The sequence below is a fragment of the Pyrgilauda ruficollis genome, unplaced genomic scaffold (genome assembly GCF_017590135.1).
Source record: "Pyrgilauda ruficollis isolate IOZ18807 unplaced genomic scaffold, ASM1759013v1 scaffold416, whole genome shotgun sequence".
NCBI lineage: Eukaryota > Metazoa > Chordata > Aves > Passeriformes > Passeridae > Pyrgilauda > Pyrgilauda ruficollis.
Genome location: NW_024525668.1, coordinates 51727 through 69084, shown reverse-complemented (window position 1 = coordinate 69084; position 17358 = coordinate 51727). Strand labels below are relative to the sequence as shown.

Below are 17358 nucleotides of genomic sequence, written 5' to 3'. Positions count from 1 at the left end.
GGAATGTAGGAAAGGAAGAAACAAAACCCCATGAGCTAATTCTAATGACCTTAGCTGCCTTTCTACAGAAAGTGCACCTTAGCACCTTAGTGCTCAGAGCACCTTAGGTATGAAGAATTGCTGCTCTGGGAATGTTTGAGTCTGTGATGTTCTGGAAGAATCCTACCAAGTGTAGGTCATTTTAGCCCTGGGGAATGGGATCATTGTCTCAGGGAAAAAGTTACAGGGGAGGAAACCACTTGGTTTAGTGTTGTGAAGCACAATGCTTTGGCGGCTGCCTGGATCAACTCAGCAAGCTCCGACCTGAAGGACAGTGGTTCCTGGAACAACACTTCTTCTGGACTGGATATTACAGTGAAACTCAGGTGTGGGCCAAAACACACATTATGCTTCCCAAAAAGGCTCTGTAAGGGTTTGGTTTGGGTCATTTCTGAGAGCTGTGACCCTGCCCTGTTCCTGTCTCTATCTGCCGAGGTGCCAAACCCTTTGTGCAACTGCTGCAGCCCTTGGTTTCTGTGGGTTTTGAGGTGGAAGAGCAGCAATTGTGCTGCCCCAGGAGACAAAAAGGCCAGGTCAGTAACACAGAATTGCCATGAATTCACTCACCATGAACCTCGTAAGCCATGTAGGTGGTGACTCCACTGCACATAGCTGAGATTTCTATTCCATAGGAGTTGAGGTTGTTGACCAATCCATTGGTGACAAAGGTGATCTCCTTGCTAGGTCTTCCAAGAACACCAATCATGTTCTAAACATCAAAAACCAGCATTCAGCAAGCTCAGTGTCAGGAGCTGGCTCCTGCTTGAGATATTCCTAGCTCTGGGAAGGTGGCTTGGGGCTGGTTGTTTGAGTCCCAATTGCCTTTAGGGACAAGTTTTAATCCCTTGTGGTCTGTGGGATCACTAGCAGCAAAAGCACATGGTTTGCCCAGGAAGCTGCTGCTGCTCTGGGAATGTTTGAGCTGTGCAAGTGACAGATTCTCTTGGAGTCCCCAGTGAGCACCAGCTCTGTGGCTCAGCCTGGAATGCTCACAAAGACCTGCCCTTGAACACCCTTGGGGATGTCCTGTGCAGAAATCGGGGCTCTGTTGCACTTTGTCCTGAGAGTCCCAATGGCTGAGTATGGCACGGTGATGCAGCTGCCAGTTCATGGGCCCAGTCACATGGGCTGTGATGTTCTGGAAGAATCCTACCAAGTGTAGGTCATTTTAGCCCTGGGGAATGGGATCATTGTCTCAGGGAAAAAGTTACAGGGGAGGAAACCACTTGGTTTAGTGTTGTGAAGCACAAGGCTTTGGTGGCTGCCTGGATCAACGCAGCAAGCTCCGACCTGAAGGACAGTGGTTCCTGGAACAACACTTCTTCTGGACTGGATATTACAGTGAAACTCAGGTGTGGGCCAAAACACACATTATGCTTCCCAAAAAGGCTCTGTAAGGGTTTGGTTTGGGTCATTTCTGAGGGCTGTGACCCTGCCCTGTTCCTGTCTCTATCTGCCGAGGTGCCAAACCCTTTGTGCAACTGCTGCAGCCCTTGGTTTCTGTGGGTTTTGAGGTGGAAGAGCAGCAATTGTGCTGCCCCAGGAGACAAAAAGGCCAGGTCAGTAACACAGAATTGCCATGAATTCACTCACCATGAACCTCGTAAGCCATGTAGGTGGTGACTCCACTGCACATAGCTGAGATTTCTATTCCATAGGAGTTGAGGTTGTTGACCAATCCATTGGTGACAAAGGTGATCTCCTTGCTAGGTCTTCCAAGAACACCAATCATGTTCTAAACATCAAAAACCAGCATTCAGCAAGCTCAGTGTCAGGAGCTGGCTCCTGCTTGAGATATTCCTAGCTCTGGGAAGGTGGCTTGGGGCTGGTTGTTTGAGTCCCAGTTGCCTTTAGGGACAAGTTTTAATCCCTTGTGGTCTGTGGGATCACTAGCAGCAAAAGCACATGGTTTGCCCAGGAAGCTGCAGAGCTCAACATCCTCAGAGAAGGTGGAGCCGGGTGAGGGAATAATGCAGCCCCTTTCTTTTGGCAAAACATTTCTACAACAAATTTCCAGTCTACACTACTGTTGAGTGAAGGGAAAACCTGCCACTAGACGCAACCAGATCCTCTCCAGAAAGAAGAAGCAGAAGAAGAAATGAGCTACTAAAGTCCAGGGTCAGGAACATGGTTTCTTACCCTGCTCTCTGCCGCCAGGCGGGCCAGATTATTAAAACTGGGTATATCAGTTCTGTTCATGATGGAAATGTAGCAGGTGTTCTGTTGTGTGACCTTGGTTGCAATCACACCCTGGAAAATAAAAGTATTTAGCATCCACAATTCAGGTTCTCCAACTGTTGAGGTTGGTTCAAAGTTGGGATGGAAGCAGTAACAAATACCAAGAGTTTCTACCCCATGTTGTTTACTCAGATGATCATAATACAGAAACAAGCCCCATCCCTGGGTCACCTTTTTAACAATCCCACTCCCATCCACTCACCCTGTTGTAGTTCCAGATGGTTTTCCATGATAAATTTTGGCTTTTTTGCTCGATGATTGCCACCCTTGTTTGACTATTGATCTTCACGCCTTGTGAGATACCGGTGATAGTGATTTTAGAGTCTCCACCAAAGATGATTTGCTGGTTTCCATTTGTCTGCTGAGACTGGAAAACCAAATGGAGCACTTTTAGATGGTAACATTAGTCAGTGTTGTCTCCACTGCTTTTAAAAAACTCTTGCTACAATAGAAGAAGTTTTGTCCCCCCCTCTAAGAACCAGAAGTGGCCTCAGTATTTTCAAATAGACCCAGAATCAAGGCATTGGCATTGGGCAGTACCCATAAGAATTCTTTTCAAGGATTCCATGAATCATTGCTCCATCTGACACCTGTGATTTGGTTCCTTTAGAGTTTCATCTGTTTGAGAAGACTTCAATTCTTTTACTTCAAAGTGTTGCAGAAAGAATCAAGGAGATTTCATGAAGCAGGGAATAGAGACAGAGAAGCCATGCATGTGGAAATTGTTCATTTGTACTCACGTAATCACCAAGGGCTGGAGTCAGGACGAGTCCTAGAAGGACTGCAGTAAAAATCTGAAATGAAAATCAAATACAAAAGTGTAACTGCAACTCTGGCTGACAAATCTGGTCATGACCCTCCTCCTTCCCTCTTCCTAATCTGATGTTCAAGGGTCCTCATATGTGAAAGCCTTTTTACCTTCCAAAATATACTGTATGTTATCGGGTCACCATAGCACCCACTCAAGTGCAGCGGTGAGGGCTGAGGAATTTGTGCCTCTGTGGACTTGTCAAAGGAGCCCTGAGACATTTACACCTTTCCAGCTTTGTTAATTTACAGTTGTTGACAGATTTTTCCTCTTAAGTGCATGAAGTTAAAGCAGTTTTGCGAGCAGCTGGACCTTGCTGCGGGTGTTTTACTCTCCTGGGGACGGTTTTGCAGCAGGCATTGTCCCTTTCCAGGAGCAGCTGTGCCCTGCTATTCCCTGCCTGGAGAACAGGGAAAATCCAGCTTAGATATTAGGAAAATGTTTTTTACAGATAGGGTGATAAAGCACTGGAGTGGTCTGCCCAGGGAGGTGCTGGATTCATCCCTGGATGTGTTTAAAACCAGACTGGATGTGGCACTGGGTGCCATGGGCTAACTGAGGTGTTGGGCCTGGGTTGAACTCGGTGATCTTGAAGGTCTCTTCCAACCCAGTAATTATGTGATTCTCTGTGTGTGATTCCATGTGTGTGATTCCATGTGTGTGATTCCGTGTGTGTGATTCCATGTGTGATTCCGTGTGTGATTCCATGTGTGATCCTGTGTGTGATTCTATGTATGATTCCGTGTGTGATCCTGTGTGTGATTCTGTGTGAATTCCATGTGTGATCCTGTGTATGATTCTGTGTGTGATTCTCTGTATGATTCCATGTGTGATTCCATGTGTGATCCTGTGTGTGATTCTGTGTGTGATCCTCTGTGTGATTCCATGTGTGGTCCTGTGTGTGATTCCATGTGTGATCCTGTGTGTGATTCTGTGTGTGATTCTGTGGCATCTCAAGGAAAATGCAGAGTCAGGTCGGAAAAGGAGAGGAGAGTCTCTCCAGAAACCCCAGGCAAGGCAGACAGGAACGATTCTTTAGGTGCTGCAACTCTACGGTTGCTTTTCTTTGGAGGTGCTAAAAAATTCTTGGGTGCAGTTTTGCTTTGGTTTTCACATCAGTTGACCCTTGGAGTCCCCAGCAGGCTTTTCCTGAAGAGAACGGGCTGCTGCACCCTTTTCCTTGGAGTAACCCTGGGGCATTCCCGAGTGGGTAAAGTGTCTCTTGGAGTAACTCCTGTCAAAGAGCAAGGAAAGGGCCCCGAGTGAGGAGGGCAGGTGAAGATGTGGTGTTTTCCAGACAGAGTTGCTGAAGTTTTCGATTAAGAAAGTAGGCTCAGGCTTTTTGCTTTATTTTTGGCCTAACACCTGTTTTCAACCCCAGACTTCATTTAATACAGTTCTTAATTCTGTTATCTGCAATTCAGTTTCTGGGCTGGTCAGAGCAATAGTGCATCTCTCTATTTGCAATTGGCCATATTGCATGGCAGTGTTTATTTTTGAGGCAAAACATTTCACATTGTATCACATTACTGCATTTTACTGTGTTAATTAGAAGTCAAAATAAAAATCAGTTATGCTGATCTCATGTTGTCTTAAATATGGGTAATGTGGTAGGTATAGCATCATTTTCTTCTAGTATTGATAAATTGATTGGACTCAAGGCAGCATGTGAACTCTCCCTGAGAAGTTGTACTGGAAGAGGTTTAAATGCCAAAATTGGGATTTTGCAAGGACATTAGTTTAGCAACTTGTCTTTGGACTTGCTTCTGCTTTTTCAAAGGGTTTGTAAAAACACAGCACAGACCAGTGTACGTTGATGATAAATTTTACTGAGACTCAACAGCTTCCGTACAGAGCAGAACAAAGATAAATGATTGAAAATATGATCAAGAGAAGATTATCAAGGAGAAAAATCTTACTAATATGCACGCAATTCTATGAATTTTCTTCTACAAACTTTGTCAGGAGTAACCACAGTAATAAACAGGCAGTTCATTAATCTTAAATTTCAATCATGAAATGTCTCACTCCAAGAAGTTTCATCCTGATGAGAAGTTTGATCCTCTTAAAAAGTTTGATCCTGAGAGAAGAAGAAAAAACCAGTTAGATTTGGACTGAGAAAATATGAAGATAAAAATGTAGCTGAAGTGCTTCAGTAGCAGACTCACCAGGAGCTGGGTAAGCGAGGTAGGAGGGAATTCCTCTGCACAGGGCTTGGATGCGTTTTCCATACGGGCTCAAGCTTTGGAGTCTGTTCCTGGAGATGATGAAGCGATTCTCTCTCGGTGGCAATTGGTAAGGCCCAAGTACCTGAGCACCAAAGAAACAAAGCCAGAAAACAACATTTAGGAAAACCAAAGCTGGAGTTCAGAACTGGCGATGCACATATTGAGAAGAGCCCTGCTGAGAAGGACCTGGGCCTGATCCTTCTGGACCTGGTCCTCCTGGACCTGACAGGCTGGATGTGACCCACCAACATGGACCAACAGCCCAGGAACCCCCCATGTGCTGGGCTGACCCCCAGAGTGGGCAGCAGCTCCAGGGGGATTCTGCCCCTCTGCTCAGGTGAGACCCATCTGCAGAGCTGCCCCCAGCCCTGGGGCCAGGAAGGACCTGGAGCAGCTGGAGAGAGCCCAGGGGAGGCACCAGCATGATCAGAGGGATGGAGCAGCTGTGGATGGAAAGGTTGAGGTGATTGGGATTGTTCATCCTGGAGGAGGGGAGTTTCAGGTACCTCATCATGGCCTTCCAGTACCTGAAGGAGCAGAGAGGAAAGATTGGGCGAGACTATTTACAAGCGTCTGGAGTGAAAGGACAAGGAGAAATGGCTTCCCACTTCCAGAGGGCAGGGTTAGATGGGATACTGGGAAGAAATTCTTCCCCATGAGGGTGGGGAGGCCCTGGCACAAGTTGCCCAGAGAAGCTGTAGCTGGCTCATCCCTGGAAGTGTCCAAGGCCAGACTGAACAGTAATTGGGGTTATTCCTGGGCAATGCAACTTTTGAAGGAACTTTTAGAGCGACTCAGCCCTGCTGAGAAAGTTCTCTTCAGTTCCTGGAGCCTTTTCTCCTGCGTGTGTAGGAGCAGGTGCTTCTCACTGACCCCTCTGGCCCCACTTTCAACCACCATCCTACCTTGTCTCCTGGAGGTGGTGTAGGAAAGGGTTTGCCAAGCCAAAACCTCTTGTTGGTTGTAGCAATGATGCAGGTGTTCTTTGAAAACACCTTGGTTGCAACGTAGCCCTGTTAAAGTTGAACAAAAACCCCTTTTTGTTGCAAACAATATACAGGGAAAGAGAAGTGCGTTGCTAGAGAGAGGCACTGGTTGAAAGAAAGGCTTCCTACAGTGCAAATAGTCACAGGGAAAGAAAAATATTGGTCCTTTCAATTATATTGTTTAGGCAAATGTGTCATGGAGGCTGACAAGAGACTTTGGTACAGGGTAAATTGCCTCCTCCAGTAATGCCACGTGTATGATGTGTTCTCCTGCTTGGGGCAGGTGAAGGAATTTGCTGCTGAAAAGCTAATGCAGCACACAGTGCACCAGAAACAGTCCCGAGGCTGAAGCAGCACATTTTCAAGCATCTCCTCTAAAATACAATGAAATTTCGTTGAAGCTTTGGTGGTTTTTAGAAAACGTTTGTCTCTTTTACCATTTTTCCTGTGCCATGGTGGCAGCTACTTACAGCCTTGAAGTCCCAGATGGTTTTCCAGGCCTCAGAGCCATCCTTGGGGGTGGTGCTGACCCTGATCCCAGAGTAGATTGAGTTTTCACTGGGCTGCTCATTAAAGTTATTCTCCATGTTCTGATTTTTGGAACAGATTAAAAGAGGTAAGGATTTAGCTTTGTGGATTCCCAGCAGTGTTTCAAGCATTAGCTGAAGTTGGGACATGTCATGTTTTGGGACATTACTGCTCTTGGGGATCAGATTAAAGGGGAGATGATTTCTTGGCTCAGAATGATGGGAAGCCTTTACTTTCTAAGTAATCATAATAATTCCTTATTGTTCCTTCCCTAGCAGGATCTTGCTGGCACCAGATTACTTATTCTACTGCATTTTGTGGTCAGATCAATCATGTTAATATTTGTTTCTCTCCACACCATTATTTTCACTGTTTATGCTCATCTCAGTACAGCCTTCCCTGATTCCATGTATGGTAAACTATCTTTTCCCCCTTGATACATCAAGCATGGAAATAATTTCTTAGTTATCACAGAAAAATTAAAATGCAATTTTCATCTAAATATCAGACTTTTGAAAGCAGTTTCACTTCCAGAAACCCATTTCTCAGAGGTAAGAGCTAAAGCCAGTGGTTCCTGTGGCAGTAGTGAGCAGCTGTGTGTAGCTCTATACTTACGTGGTTGGCAAGAGCAGGAGCCAGGAAAACTCCAAGTAGAGAAGCAATCACAATCTGAAATGAACATTTGGAATTCAAAACACCTGAAGATCATGCTGCTTATCTTGCATCAAATTATTTGCTGTCTTAAAATAATTTTGACTTCCTGTTTACTTTGTGTACAGCCTCAGCATTTTCTGCAGTGGGGTCCAGCTGAAGAGGATTGAGATATTTAGGAGAATTATTTGTTGATGAGTTCACAGAACACATGCACAGAAATGGCTCTTAGCCCCAGCACTGCACCTTGCCCAGGCAAGAAAGTCATTCAAACACAGTGGGTTCTAAAACTTGCCCAGCCCCAATTCATTAACTTATTGGAAAAAATACGCTCTGAAGTATTTTCTTTGCAAGACTGAGCTTTTCACCTCGACCTTTTGATTCCAGACATGGAGCAGATCTGAGAAATATCCGCGTGCATCTGTTGTGAAGAGCTGGAATATGGGGGCACATTCCAGCTCTGTGCCTGGAACACAGCAGAAAGGCACCTGAGCATCTTCACAGTGATCTCATCCTCCAAACACAGGACTAAGGGTCTAAAGGGAGGCACTTCTGTTCAGAAAACTGGGACATCAAATATTTGTTACCCCTTTATAAAGCCACAGAGTTTCAACAACTCACGAGCTCGCTGTTGCTCGGGTTTGTCCAAACTAGGCTGATACCTTTTGGAGAGATTTCCTATTGTTATGATGAAAAATTCTTTTGGGATAACTATTGTGAACAACTATTCTCTTGAAGACAATCCTATGAATATTGAATCGGTCCCAGATTTTATCTCCTTCAAAGGAGGATTTTGATGGAAAAGTCCAAGTCCGACTCAGAGCATTTAGAAGTAATGCTTGGGAATTTTCCCTACACCAGTTTCAAGCTGCTGTAAATGCCTCAGTGTCACCATCCTGCACTTGGAGTCTCTTGTGTCACACTCTCAGCAAACAGCTGAGCCCTAACTTTATGTGACTTGCTGAGACTGTTGATTTGCCTCTGAGTGCTGAAGGAGAGAATATTGTCCTGTGGACGTGTCACGAGTGTGTGTGGCCCCTGGAACAGAGCCCTTCTCTCTTTCATGGTTCAGATGTGGAGTTCCATCCCTGCCAAAAGGGAGATTTCTCCCCTGCAGTCCCCACCCCTTTGGCATTTTCACTTTGAAAATGCCCGTTGGCATTTTCACTTTGTCAGAAATCACTAAGAGTTCTCTCAGTGCCAAGAAAAGCTCAAAACCATTTAAAAGCTGCCCAACCTTAAGAGTTTTATGAGAAAGTGATAGGTATACTTACAGGGAACTTCATTTGGATGGCAAGCCAGGCCAGCTCTGCTGCTAATTGATGTGTACTCTTACTTTTTATACATAATATCCCAAAGTTAAATCTGAAAATGGGTTTACCTTATTGGCAGGTGCCCTGTGTTCACAGAAGCATGACGAGTTTCCTGGGGAAGTGCTCTGATAAGAGGAGGCTTTGATACCTGCCTGATTGAATTCATGGCATACAGGGAGGTGAGAGAAAAGTGCTCGTGGTAAGCTCAGTGTATTGACCAGTCACTTTTACATGAAAAAAGAAATTATAAGCAGAAGTAGAGCAGAGATTCCCAGTAAGCTTGTAGTGATGCTTTGTGCCAGTGTGGCAAAGGACTCAGCCTGAAGTTGTGCCTCTGACCAAAAGCACCATTCAAGCCACGGGGGTGGTAATCTTGCTATGTTAAAAATGTTAAGTTTCTGCTTGTCAGACATAGCTCTGAATCTTCACAGAGCCTCTTCAGGAGAGTAGCTCCTGATTATGGACTAAGGGTTGATTTAAGAAAGGGACCATAAATTTGAGTTAGCAAGGTTCACCGAGGGATCCTGAGTCACAGCTTTGTAAGCTAAGCCTCACTCTGCCTGAGCACTGGCCAAGGTGAACTTAGAGGGCTTTAAACCCTTCTTAGGCAGCTCCTTCCTTCAGCTACTTCCTCTTGGAGGGTGCCTCTAGGACTGTGGTGCTTGTCTTTAAAAAAATGCCTGCTGCTTTCAGGGGTGTTCCTGGGAGATGTGTGGTGAACTGTGGGCAAAAAAGTCTCCAAAAAGCAAGGCTTGCCCGTTGGAAATACATCGAAGGCATTGCCCGAGACAACCAGCTCAGGCTGTGTCACAATCACATTATTAGGCACATGCTTTTTAGAAATGAACCTTTAGTTTTTGTCCTTGTCTGATGGGATCAGCAGAGTTCAGTCAGCGCAATGCAAGGTGCAGATCATGGCTATTCTTGTAGTTTTCCTTCAGTAAACAACTGCTGGTCTGCCCTGCTGCTCTGCCCTTACCTGTGCCTCAGCACTTGGACGCTGAGGGAAACAGGAGCTGCTGCTTCCCAAGTGTTCTTCAAAGAAAATGAGTACACAAAGGCATAATCACTGAGAAAAAGTTAAATTAAGCTTTTTTTTTAACTTGTGATGCCTGAACCCCGTTAGAGTCCTGCTGTGAAATACTTACTTGACTGTCAAAATCTCCTCTGAGTATTTCTGACATACCTATAATCTTAAAAATAATCTTTTGAGAAGAAGGGACAGAGCCAGCTTTCAAGAGGAGTGCAACATCAACCTGATTAGTCTAGCTGGGTTTAGCAGAATTTGATATCTGTTTATGTGTTTTCTGATATATTGCTTAGCAGCACAGCGTTGTTATGCTTGAGATAACCTTTTCTCATGTGGACTTAGGTGGCATAAAGCAAATGTGTGCAATTTCCTTTTTTTCTTTTTCCACTGAGGCCTGTTTGCTGAGAGATATTTCTGTACAATCTCTTTCTCCTTTTTTTCTGATAAGGGAAATTACAGAAATGTGTTTGCTGTTAGTTGGAGTTCTTGTTTTATTGGGAGGGAACCAGCCTTGATTATGACCTTCTAGCAGAAAGCAGAGTGTGATTCATCCAGGTGCCAGCACTGGCTGGTGCGGGACAGCGGATGAGGAGGAGTCCAGGCAAGGTTGCAGTCTCCTGGCAACTCCAGAGAACATTCTCGTGGCGACATGGTGGTCATTGGCATGCTCACAAAACGCAGAAATCAGCGGGGATTCAGAGGGGGAGTCCCCTCCTGCTCCTTTTGTTTGTGACCTGGTGCTCACCACGGAGCCTCTGGGTTTTCGTGTCGCTCCCTGGCGAGCTGAGCAGGACAGAAGTGCCCCAGGCTGTTCCTTGGAGCACAGCTGCTGTTCCCACCTCTGTCCCTCATTTCAGTTCATGTGCTCTGCCCGTGGGGGTCACTGACCAAAAATGAGCAGCGCCTTTTGCCAAGAGTCCCTGCGCACAGAACGGAATGGAGTCCCGCAGTGGTTGGGGTTGGAAGGGGCCTTAAAGATCCTCCAGTTCCAGCCCCCTGCCATGGACAGGGATGCCACTCACTGTCAGGTGGCTCAGGGCTCCATCCCATATTTTCAGTGAAAGAAGTGGCTGAAGAATTGGTCTGTTTGTTGGCTGACATGGAGGCCACCATGGCACAGGGGTTTCTTCCCAGCGTTTCTCTGCAGACTCTAAATCAGGCTGTTAGGGATTGTGTTTCAGAAGACAAAATGCAGTTTGTGTGAATAAATAGCAGTGTTGTTCCCAATGTCATTTAATTCTGCACAACATCCTGTTAAATATTTAAAAAAATAGAACCAGCAATACTAAAGTTTAAACCAGTGAATAATGGCCATTTGCAGAGTGATTGATTTACTGAGACTTACTGAGTGCTTTAAATATATCTGGGTCAGGTTATCTGTGCCAACCCAAAATTCAGATAGGAGGCTTACGACATGTAGATATGGACTTGTTCGAGTCATGAAGGAAAGTTCTGTCAAGTGTTTCCCACACCTCCTGCAAGATATAAAAGTTGAAGGTCTCTGGGACTTCCTTGCGTTCTTACCTTCTGCAGCCTCTTGCTCTCATCTGAAAGAAAAATGAAGAGATTTGTGAGTATATCCATTTCTGTTGAACTTTTAATACTGTAAGTTCCTCACTTTTAAAAACAGAAGGATAGAGAAGAAGATGCTCAAGTAAGTGGTACAATGCAGTGGTACAATAATATGATCTGTGTGTTGTTTCTTTGGGTGGAAAGAGGAGAACTTGAATTTGTTGGGTCAGCAAAGTCAGTGGAAGCCTCATTTGAGCAAAGAATGCAGAACTGGTTACAGTTCAGAAGGGGGGTTTGGTTATGATTTAATGTTTGCTGTTGTAGAGGCAAATCAAGACGTAACATGGCATCAAGGAGGGACTTCTGAAAACTGCAGAAATGCCATGGTCAAGTTATTCTGCTTTTTCAGGCAAAGGCGACCCTGATAGAAAAAACTTTACAATGAGGAATTGCAGTTGTTTTCAGCTAATATACATGCTAAAAGGGTGCTTTTTCAAACTGATGCTCCAGCTCCTTCCCTCAGCTCATGGACTGGGTGTTTTTATGGCACTGCCTGGTGTTTCTGACAAGTGAGAATTCTGATTCCTTTTACAGGCTGCAGTCCTCATTTGCCTGGGAGTCTTTTGGGCTCACATTTCTGCATTGAACGTGAGTAGAGTGATGAGCCTTGTCCTGCACATGAGCATTCAAAATTGTTGGATCCCTGGGCAGGGGGAATAGAACAGGAAGAAAACCACAGAAAAAAACTAAAACCAACAAATTGCTTATTGTCAAGTGTAGAGAAGAAGAGCTTTTGCCAGAGGTTCTGTACAGGTGCAAAGTAACAAGTCAAGGTGACAGAGGTTCCCTTAGCTCAATCCAACATTTGGAGACTGGAGCAGTCTCCTGCCAGTCCCTGCTGCCCAGAATGATTGGGATGTCCCATGCAGGTTTCCCCCAGCCTGAAGGAGGGTCTGTTTTATAACTGACCTCCATCTCAAAAGCCTCTTCAGACTGCTCCAGAGTGCAGTAAACACCAAATCCCAAGAACCCGGCGTTCTTAAGGGATTTGGTATTTACGTGAAGCAGAAAGCACTGGGGGTGGCTGCGCCTGCTAAAAATGGCAGCCAGGTGATGAACAATGATTTTGTGCTTTTTACCAAAGACCTTTGTGCTGCGAGATCCCATCAGCAACTATGTCACTGGGACCATGACCATCCACAGCGAGGAGCACATCGTCGATGTGCACGTCCGCTCCGGCGTGTACTCCTCTGACACCATTTTTGACTACACACATGTGAGTAAATCCAGGGATCCGCCTCCAATTAACCCCTGAGGAAGTCTTTAAAATCAGAAATTATTTTAGTGTGTTCTCGCCACATCTTGTCCCAGAACACTGTTTCTTTGAGGGCTCCCAGCACCTTTTCTCCTCCTTTCTTCACCCGTACCATGGGGCCGTTTAAAAGGCTTGTCATGAAACTTGTGGGGCTCAGTGGGGCTGGAGGTGGGGATGGGCTGCCAGCACTCATGGGCAGCAGAAATCTGTCAGAAATGATGCAGGGACAGGCACCAGGACAGGCTGGCTCCATTCCCCAAAGGAGAGAAAGGAAATGCATTCATTCCACAGCAGCAGCCTCTGCAGCCACTTGCTGTTCCTTCCAGATTGCCCCAAAGAGTAGAGAGCAGCAGCTAATGTCAGCATTAGTTAAATAATTTCTGATGATTTAACCTCAATTCTTTCCATCCCAGGGGTATATTGCCACCAGGCTGTTTTCACGCAATGCCTGCTTTATCATGAAAATAAAGAAGGAATTGATCCCAGACCTGGAAGAGATTGGACGCCTGGCTTTTGAGAGAGAGGTGACTTTGTGGGGGCTGGCAAGGAAGGGTGGGAGCAGTGTGGTGTCAGGGGGACCCTCCACTCTGCCCCTAAAGCAGCTCAGGAGTGACTTGTGCTGCCTTAGCAATGATGGAGCTGTTCTGACAAGGCAGAATGTTCATGCAGAGCATTCTTTGAAGATAACAAAGCATCATGGCTCCCCTGCAGTTTTGGTGAGGTGTCTTGAGCTGTACAATCCCCTGGCCTTGGAACTGATGTCCTTTGGCCATTTCGAGGTGATCACAATACAAGTTCAGGCGAACTTTCCCTTTATTCATTGTCCTGCTGATATTTTGACCTTGACATTGCCTGAATTTTATTTTTTTTTTCAGAACAGAAAGTAGAGATCGATTTACTTTGACCAGATTTTGACTTCCTTATTCAGGCTGAGGTTTCAGAAGGAGGCTGGAAGTATTGCCTGGAGGTGAACTGGAGTTCTGGCCCATTTTGTGTCAGCCCAGTAGCACATTTACAGCAAAACTTGCTGCCAATAATATAAGTTATTATGGCAGCAATACAGCTCAGGCTTGCTGTGCTGGCACAATTAATACCTGGTGAATTTTGTTACTGAATAGCTTGTTTGTTGGTTTTTTTAAATCATGAAACTTCTTTATCTAATGTGAGGCAAAGGAAGCTGATTTTGGGTTTGGGAGCCTTCTCAAGGGCGTCCCAGTAGAGTGAAGCTAAAGCTACATTTCTGATGGTGTTTAACCTTTTCTTCTCAGATCATGAGGGATGTATACTCTCCAAATAATGTGTGGACCCAGTTCCAATCTGGCAGTTCCAGGCTGGGGCACTTTAAAGACTGGATTCTCTATGGGAAACACATTGAAAATCTCTGCACGGGGCTGCCTCTCTACGAGCTGGTGGCCACTGAACGTAAGTCACAGGTCAGGGTGTTGTGGCTTCTGCACCTTCCTCCCCTTTGCACCCAAACCCTGCTGGCACCCTGGAGCTGTGCAGACATTTCTTCCCCTTGAGTTGCCCCACAAGTGTTCTGCAGAGTTCTGAGACAAACAGAAGCCTTGAATAGGGCCATAATTGACGTTTGTGTATTTAATTTAAGACTTTTCCTAGCTGGATGCAGGGATCTCATCTGGTAAGGAGATTCTGATACTGAGATATATACTGATATAAATACTGGTACTGATGCTATCTTTATTTTCTTGGGATTTTTTAGCACCAACAAATGATGATGGCTGTGCCAGTGCCGGCATTCCAAGCATTTTGGGCCTTAAAATCTGTGAAGAACTCATTGCAACTGAATCTTGACATTTCTGTTGCAAGGAAATGCCTTTTTGCATGTTTTAGTGATGGTAACCATGTTCTCCAGCTGGAACAGAACTCTGGTACGAGGCTCAACCTGCCTATGCAAAGCTTTGATGCATAACAAGCCTATGACATACAAATAAATAGAATGCTTTAGTAAATAAACAGAATGCTTTGTCTGTTTCTTGTACCCAAAATCAGAACACAATGACAGCAGGCCTTGTGTGCTGCCCTGCAGAAAAGACAAATTTCCCCCTTGGTCCATTCCTGTGCTGGGGCTGCAGCACGGCCCAGGCATTGGTGTGTGCTTCATAAGGAGAAGAAACAGAAACAGAATCGATTTTTCCAGTGGAGAACTTCACTTTGGCATCAGCATCCAGGTGTTGGCTCACCTGTGTAGGATGGCTGGGGAGGGAGCAAGCAGGTGGATGAAGATAGAGGGAGGGAGCAGATCCACACATTTGCAAAGCAGCTTGAATCCTGCAGGGCCACTGGAAATTTGCAGCAGTTTGAATGAGTGCAGTGGGCCAGAGAGATTTTCCAAGCCTGGGCAGAGGACACTGTCCCAGCCCTGAGAGATTTGTGCCTTGGAATAAAGTTTTCCTTTCACACACAAAGAGCTGGGACCACTTGGTGAGTGTCCCACGTGTCCTTTGTGTCAGGAGCTGATGGAAATCCAGGATGGGGCAGGGCTGGGGCCACCTGCCTGCTCTGGGGCAGCTCCCAGGGGATGCTTGGACTCTCACATCCTCCCCTCCAGGGCCTGGAAGGGCTGTGTGTTTTGGGGATGAATGTTTGCTGTTTATTGGAGCCTTGAGTGGCTGCCAGAGAGCAAGAACTTCCTCTGGAGGAAAATGGCCCCAGGTCTGCAGTTTGTAATTTTCCAATCAGGCTTCTGGTCAAACCATCTGCTAGTTAATAAAAGAGCATTTCATCACATGGTGAAGCTGTTCTTTTAGATTAATTGCATTCATGACAGGCTGCAGGTTCTTGGTGGTCCAAAAAATGTTTCTGGAGGGTCAAACTTTGTTAATTAAATCCAGGAATAATTGTTCTGTGGACCCTGAAACCAGTCTCAGTACCTCATTATCTGCCATTTAATTTTGAGCTAGGGAGATAGTGGTCCTGGCCTTCCTCACAAATGGAAGAATATTGCTTCTAGATTGAATTTCAGTTTGTGGTCTCATGGGATCAGTCAGGCCTCTGAGGAGTATGTTTTTTCTATATTAAGTTTGCACTTTGACCTCTCTGTTTGTTGTTTGGTAAATAAAGCTTCAGCTCTCCATGCACTGTCCCAGCCCCTCCAATGTCCAGGTGTCCAACTCATGGGAAACTTCTGGATGCAGCAGCTCAGGGTCAGATCTGTGCTGGGGCTGCTGCACTCGTGGGGTGCAGCCCCCAGCAAGAGTGGCTGCCAGAGAGCAAGAACTTCCTCTGGAGGAAAATGGCCCCAGGTCTGCAGTTTGTAATTTTCCAATCAGGCTTCTGGTCAAACCATCTGCTAGTTAATAAAAGAGCATTTCATCACATGGTGAAGCTGTTCTTTTAGATTAATTGCATTCATGACAGGCTGCAGGTTCTTGGTGGTCCAAAAAATGTTTCTGGAGGGTCAAACTTTGTTAATTAAATCCAGGAATAATTGTTCTGTGGACCCTGAAACCAGTCTCAGTACCTCATTATCTGCCATTTAATTTTGAGCTAGGGAGATAGTGGTCCTGGCCTTCCTCACAAATGGAAGAATATTGCTTCTAGATTGAATTTCAGTTTGTGGTCTCATGGGATCAGTCAGGCCTCTGAGGAGTATGTTTTTTCTATATTAAGTTTGCACTTTGACCTCTCTGTTTGTTGTTTGGTAAATAAAGCTTCAGCTCTCCATGCACTGTCCCAGCCCCTCCAGTGTCCAGGTGTCCAACTCATGGGAAACTTCTGGATGCAGCAGCTCAGGGGCAGATCTGTGCTGGAGGAGGAAGCACAGGCAGAGCCATAAACCACACAACCCGTGTGGCCATGCTCTAATCCCCCCAGTTTTCCAGAGAAAAACTCTGGAAAAGTTTTCCCTCTGTTCCCAAATTGCAGCTCTGAATTCACAGCCCTTGAGCCTCCCTGTTGGTGTCACCAACAACCACAAAGATCATGCTAGAAAGGGCTGCAGAGCAAAAGAAATTTATTCTAGATTTAAAATAACTAATCGCAGGGCAAACAGGAATGTACAGCCAGCTCTGAACAAAGCAGAGAAAAGGACTCAGGCAGGAGAAAGTTTGATATTTTATTTATTTATACTGTATTTGCCCTTGCTATTTCCTGCCATTTCATTCTTTGTTGACTAGGCCACAGTTTACAGTATGCTTTATGGACCTGTCTTGGATTATAATAAATCTGTTTTTCTTATCTTGCAGGTGCTTGATATTAAAACTGGACTACAGGGAAAGACCAAAGAAGTAAAAATCAGCAACAGGTAAAATATCCCTGAAGATCAGATCCAGTTGTTGCCTGAAGTAACTGCAGTCTGAAAAGGTCAGCCTTTAAATCCACCCTCTGTCAGCTCTGAATGTTCATGATGTGAAGGATATCTCAGAATCATGGGCTTGTTAAGGTTGGAAAAGTTTAAGCTCATCAAGTTAAGTTTAAGTTCTTCAAGTTCAACCATCAACCCACCACCACCACCATGGTCACCATCAACCCACATCCCCAGGTGCCACATCCACGTGGTTTTTGAGCATTTCCAGGGGTGGGGACTCCAGCACTGCCCTGGGCAGCTGTGCCAGAGCTTTACAACCCTCACATGGAGAACTGTCCCCAAAATCCATCCTGAGCCTGCCCTGGCCAGGCCTGGGGCCGTTCCCTCTGCTCCTGTCCCTGTTCCCTGGAGCACAGCCCGACCCCCTGGCTGTCCCCTCC

The 17358-nt window shown here is 45.6% G+C and overlaps 1 protein-coding gene across 1 annotated transcript; it reads left to right on the top strand.

Moving 5' to 3' along the window:
- Nucleotides 1-11317: 11317 nt before the first annotated feature.
- On the top strand, nucleotides 11318-14584 carry LOC121359119 (gastrokine-2-like). The gene is made up of 6 exons (XM_041477830.1): nucleotides 11318-11391; nucleotides 11928-11981; nucleotides 12478-12609; nucleotides 13062-13172; nucleotides 13917-14070; nucleotides 14372-14584. Exons 1-6 carry the CDS (start codon nucleotides 11380-11382, stop codon nucleotides 14461-14463), a joined length of 555 nt encoding a protein of 184 aa, XP_041333764.1. The 5' UTR covers nucleotides 11318-11379; the 3' UTR covers nucleotides 14464-14584.
- Nucleotides 14585-17358: the final 2774 nt, after the last annotated feature.

What these genes read in the sequence shown, in the direction of transcription:
- LOC121359119 (XM_041477830.1), top strand. An exon ending in CTCACATTTCTGCATTGAAC is followed by an intron (nt 11,982 to 12,477) that starts GTGAGTAGAGTG and finishes TTTTTACCAAAG; the next exon opens with ACCTTTGTGCTGCGAGATCC. An exon ending in CGAGCTGGTGGCCACTGAAC is followed by an intron (nt 14,071 to 14,371) that starts GTAAGTCACAGG and finishes GGGATTTTTTAG; the next exon opens with CACCAACAAATGATGATGGC.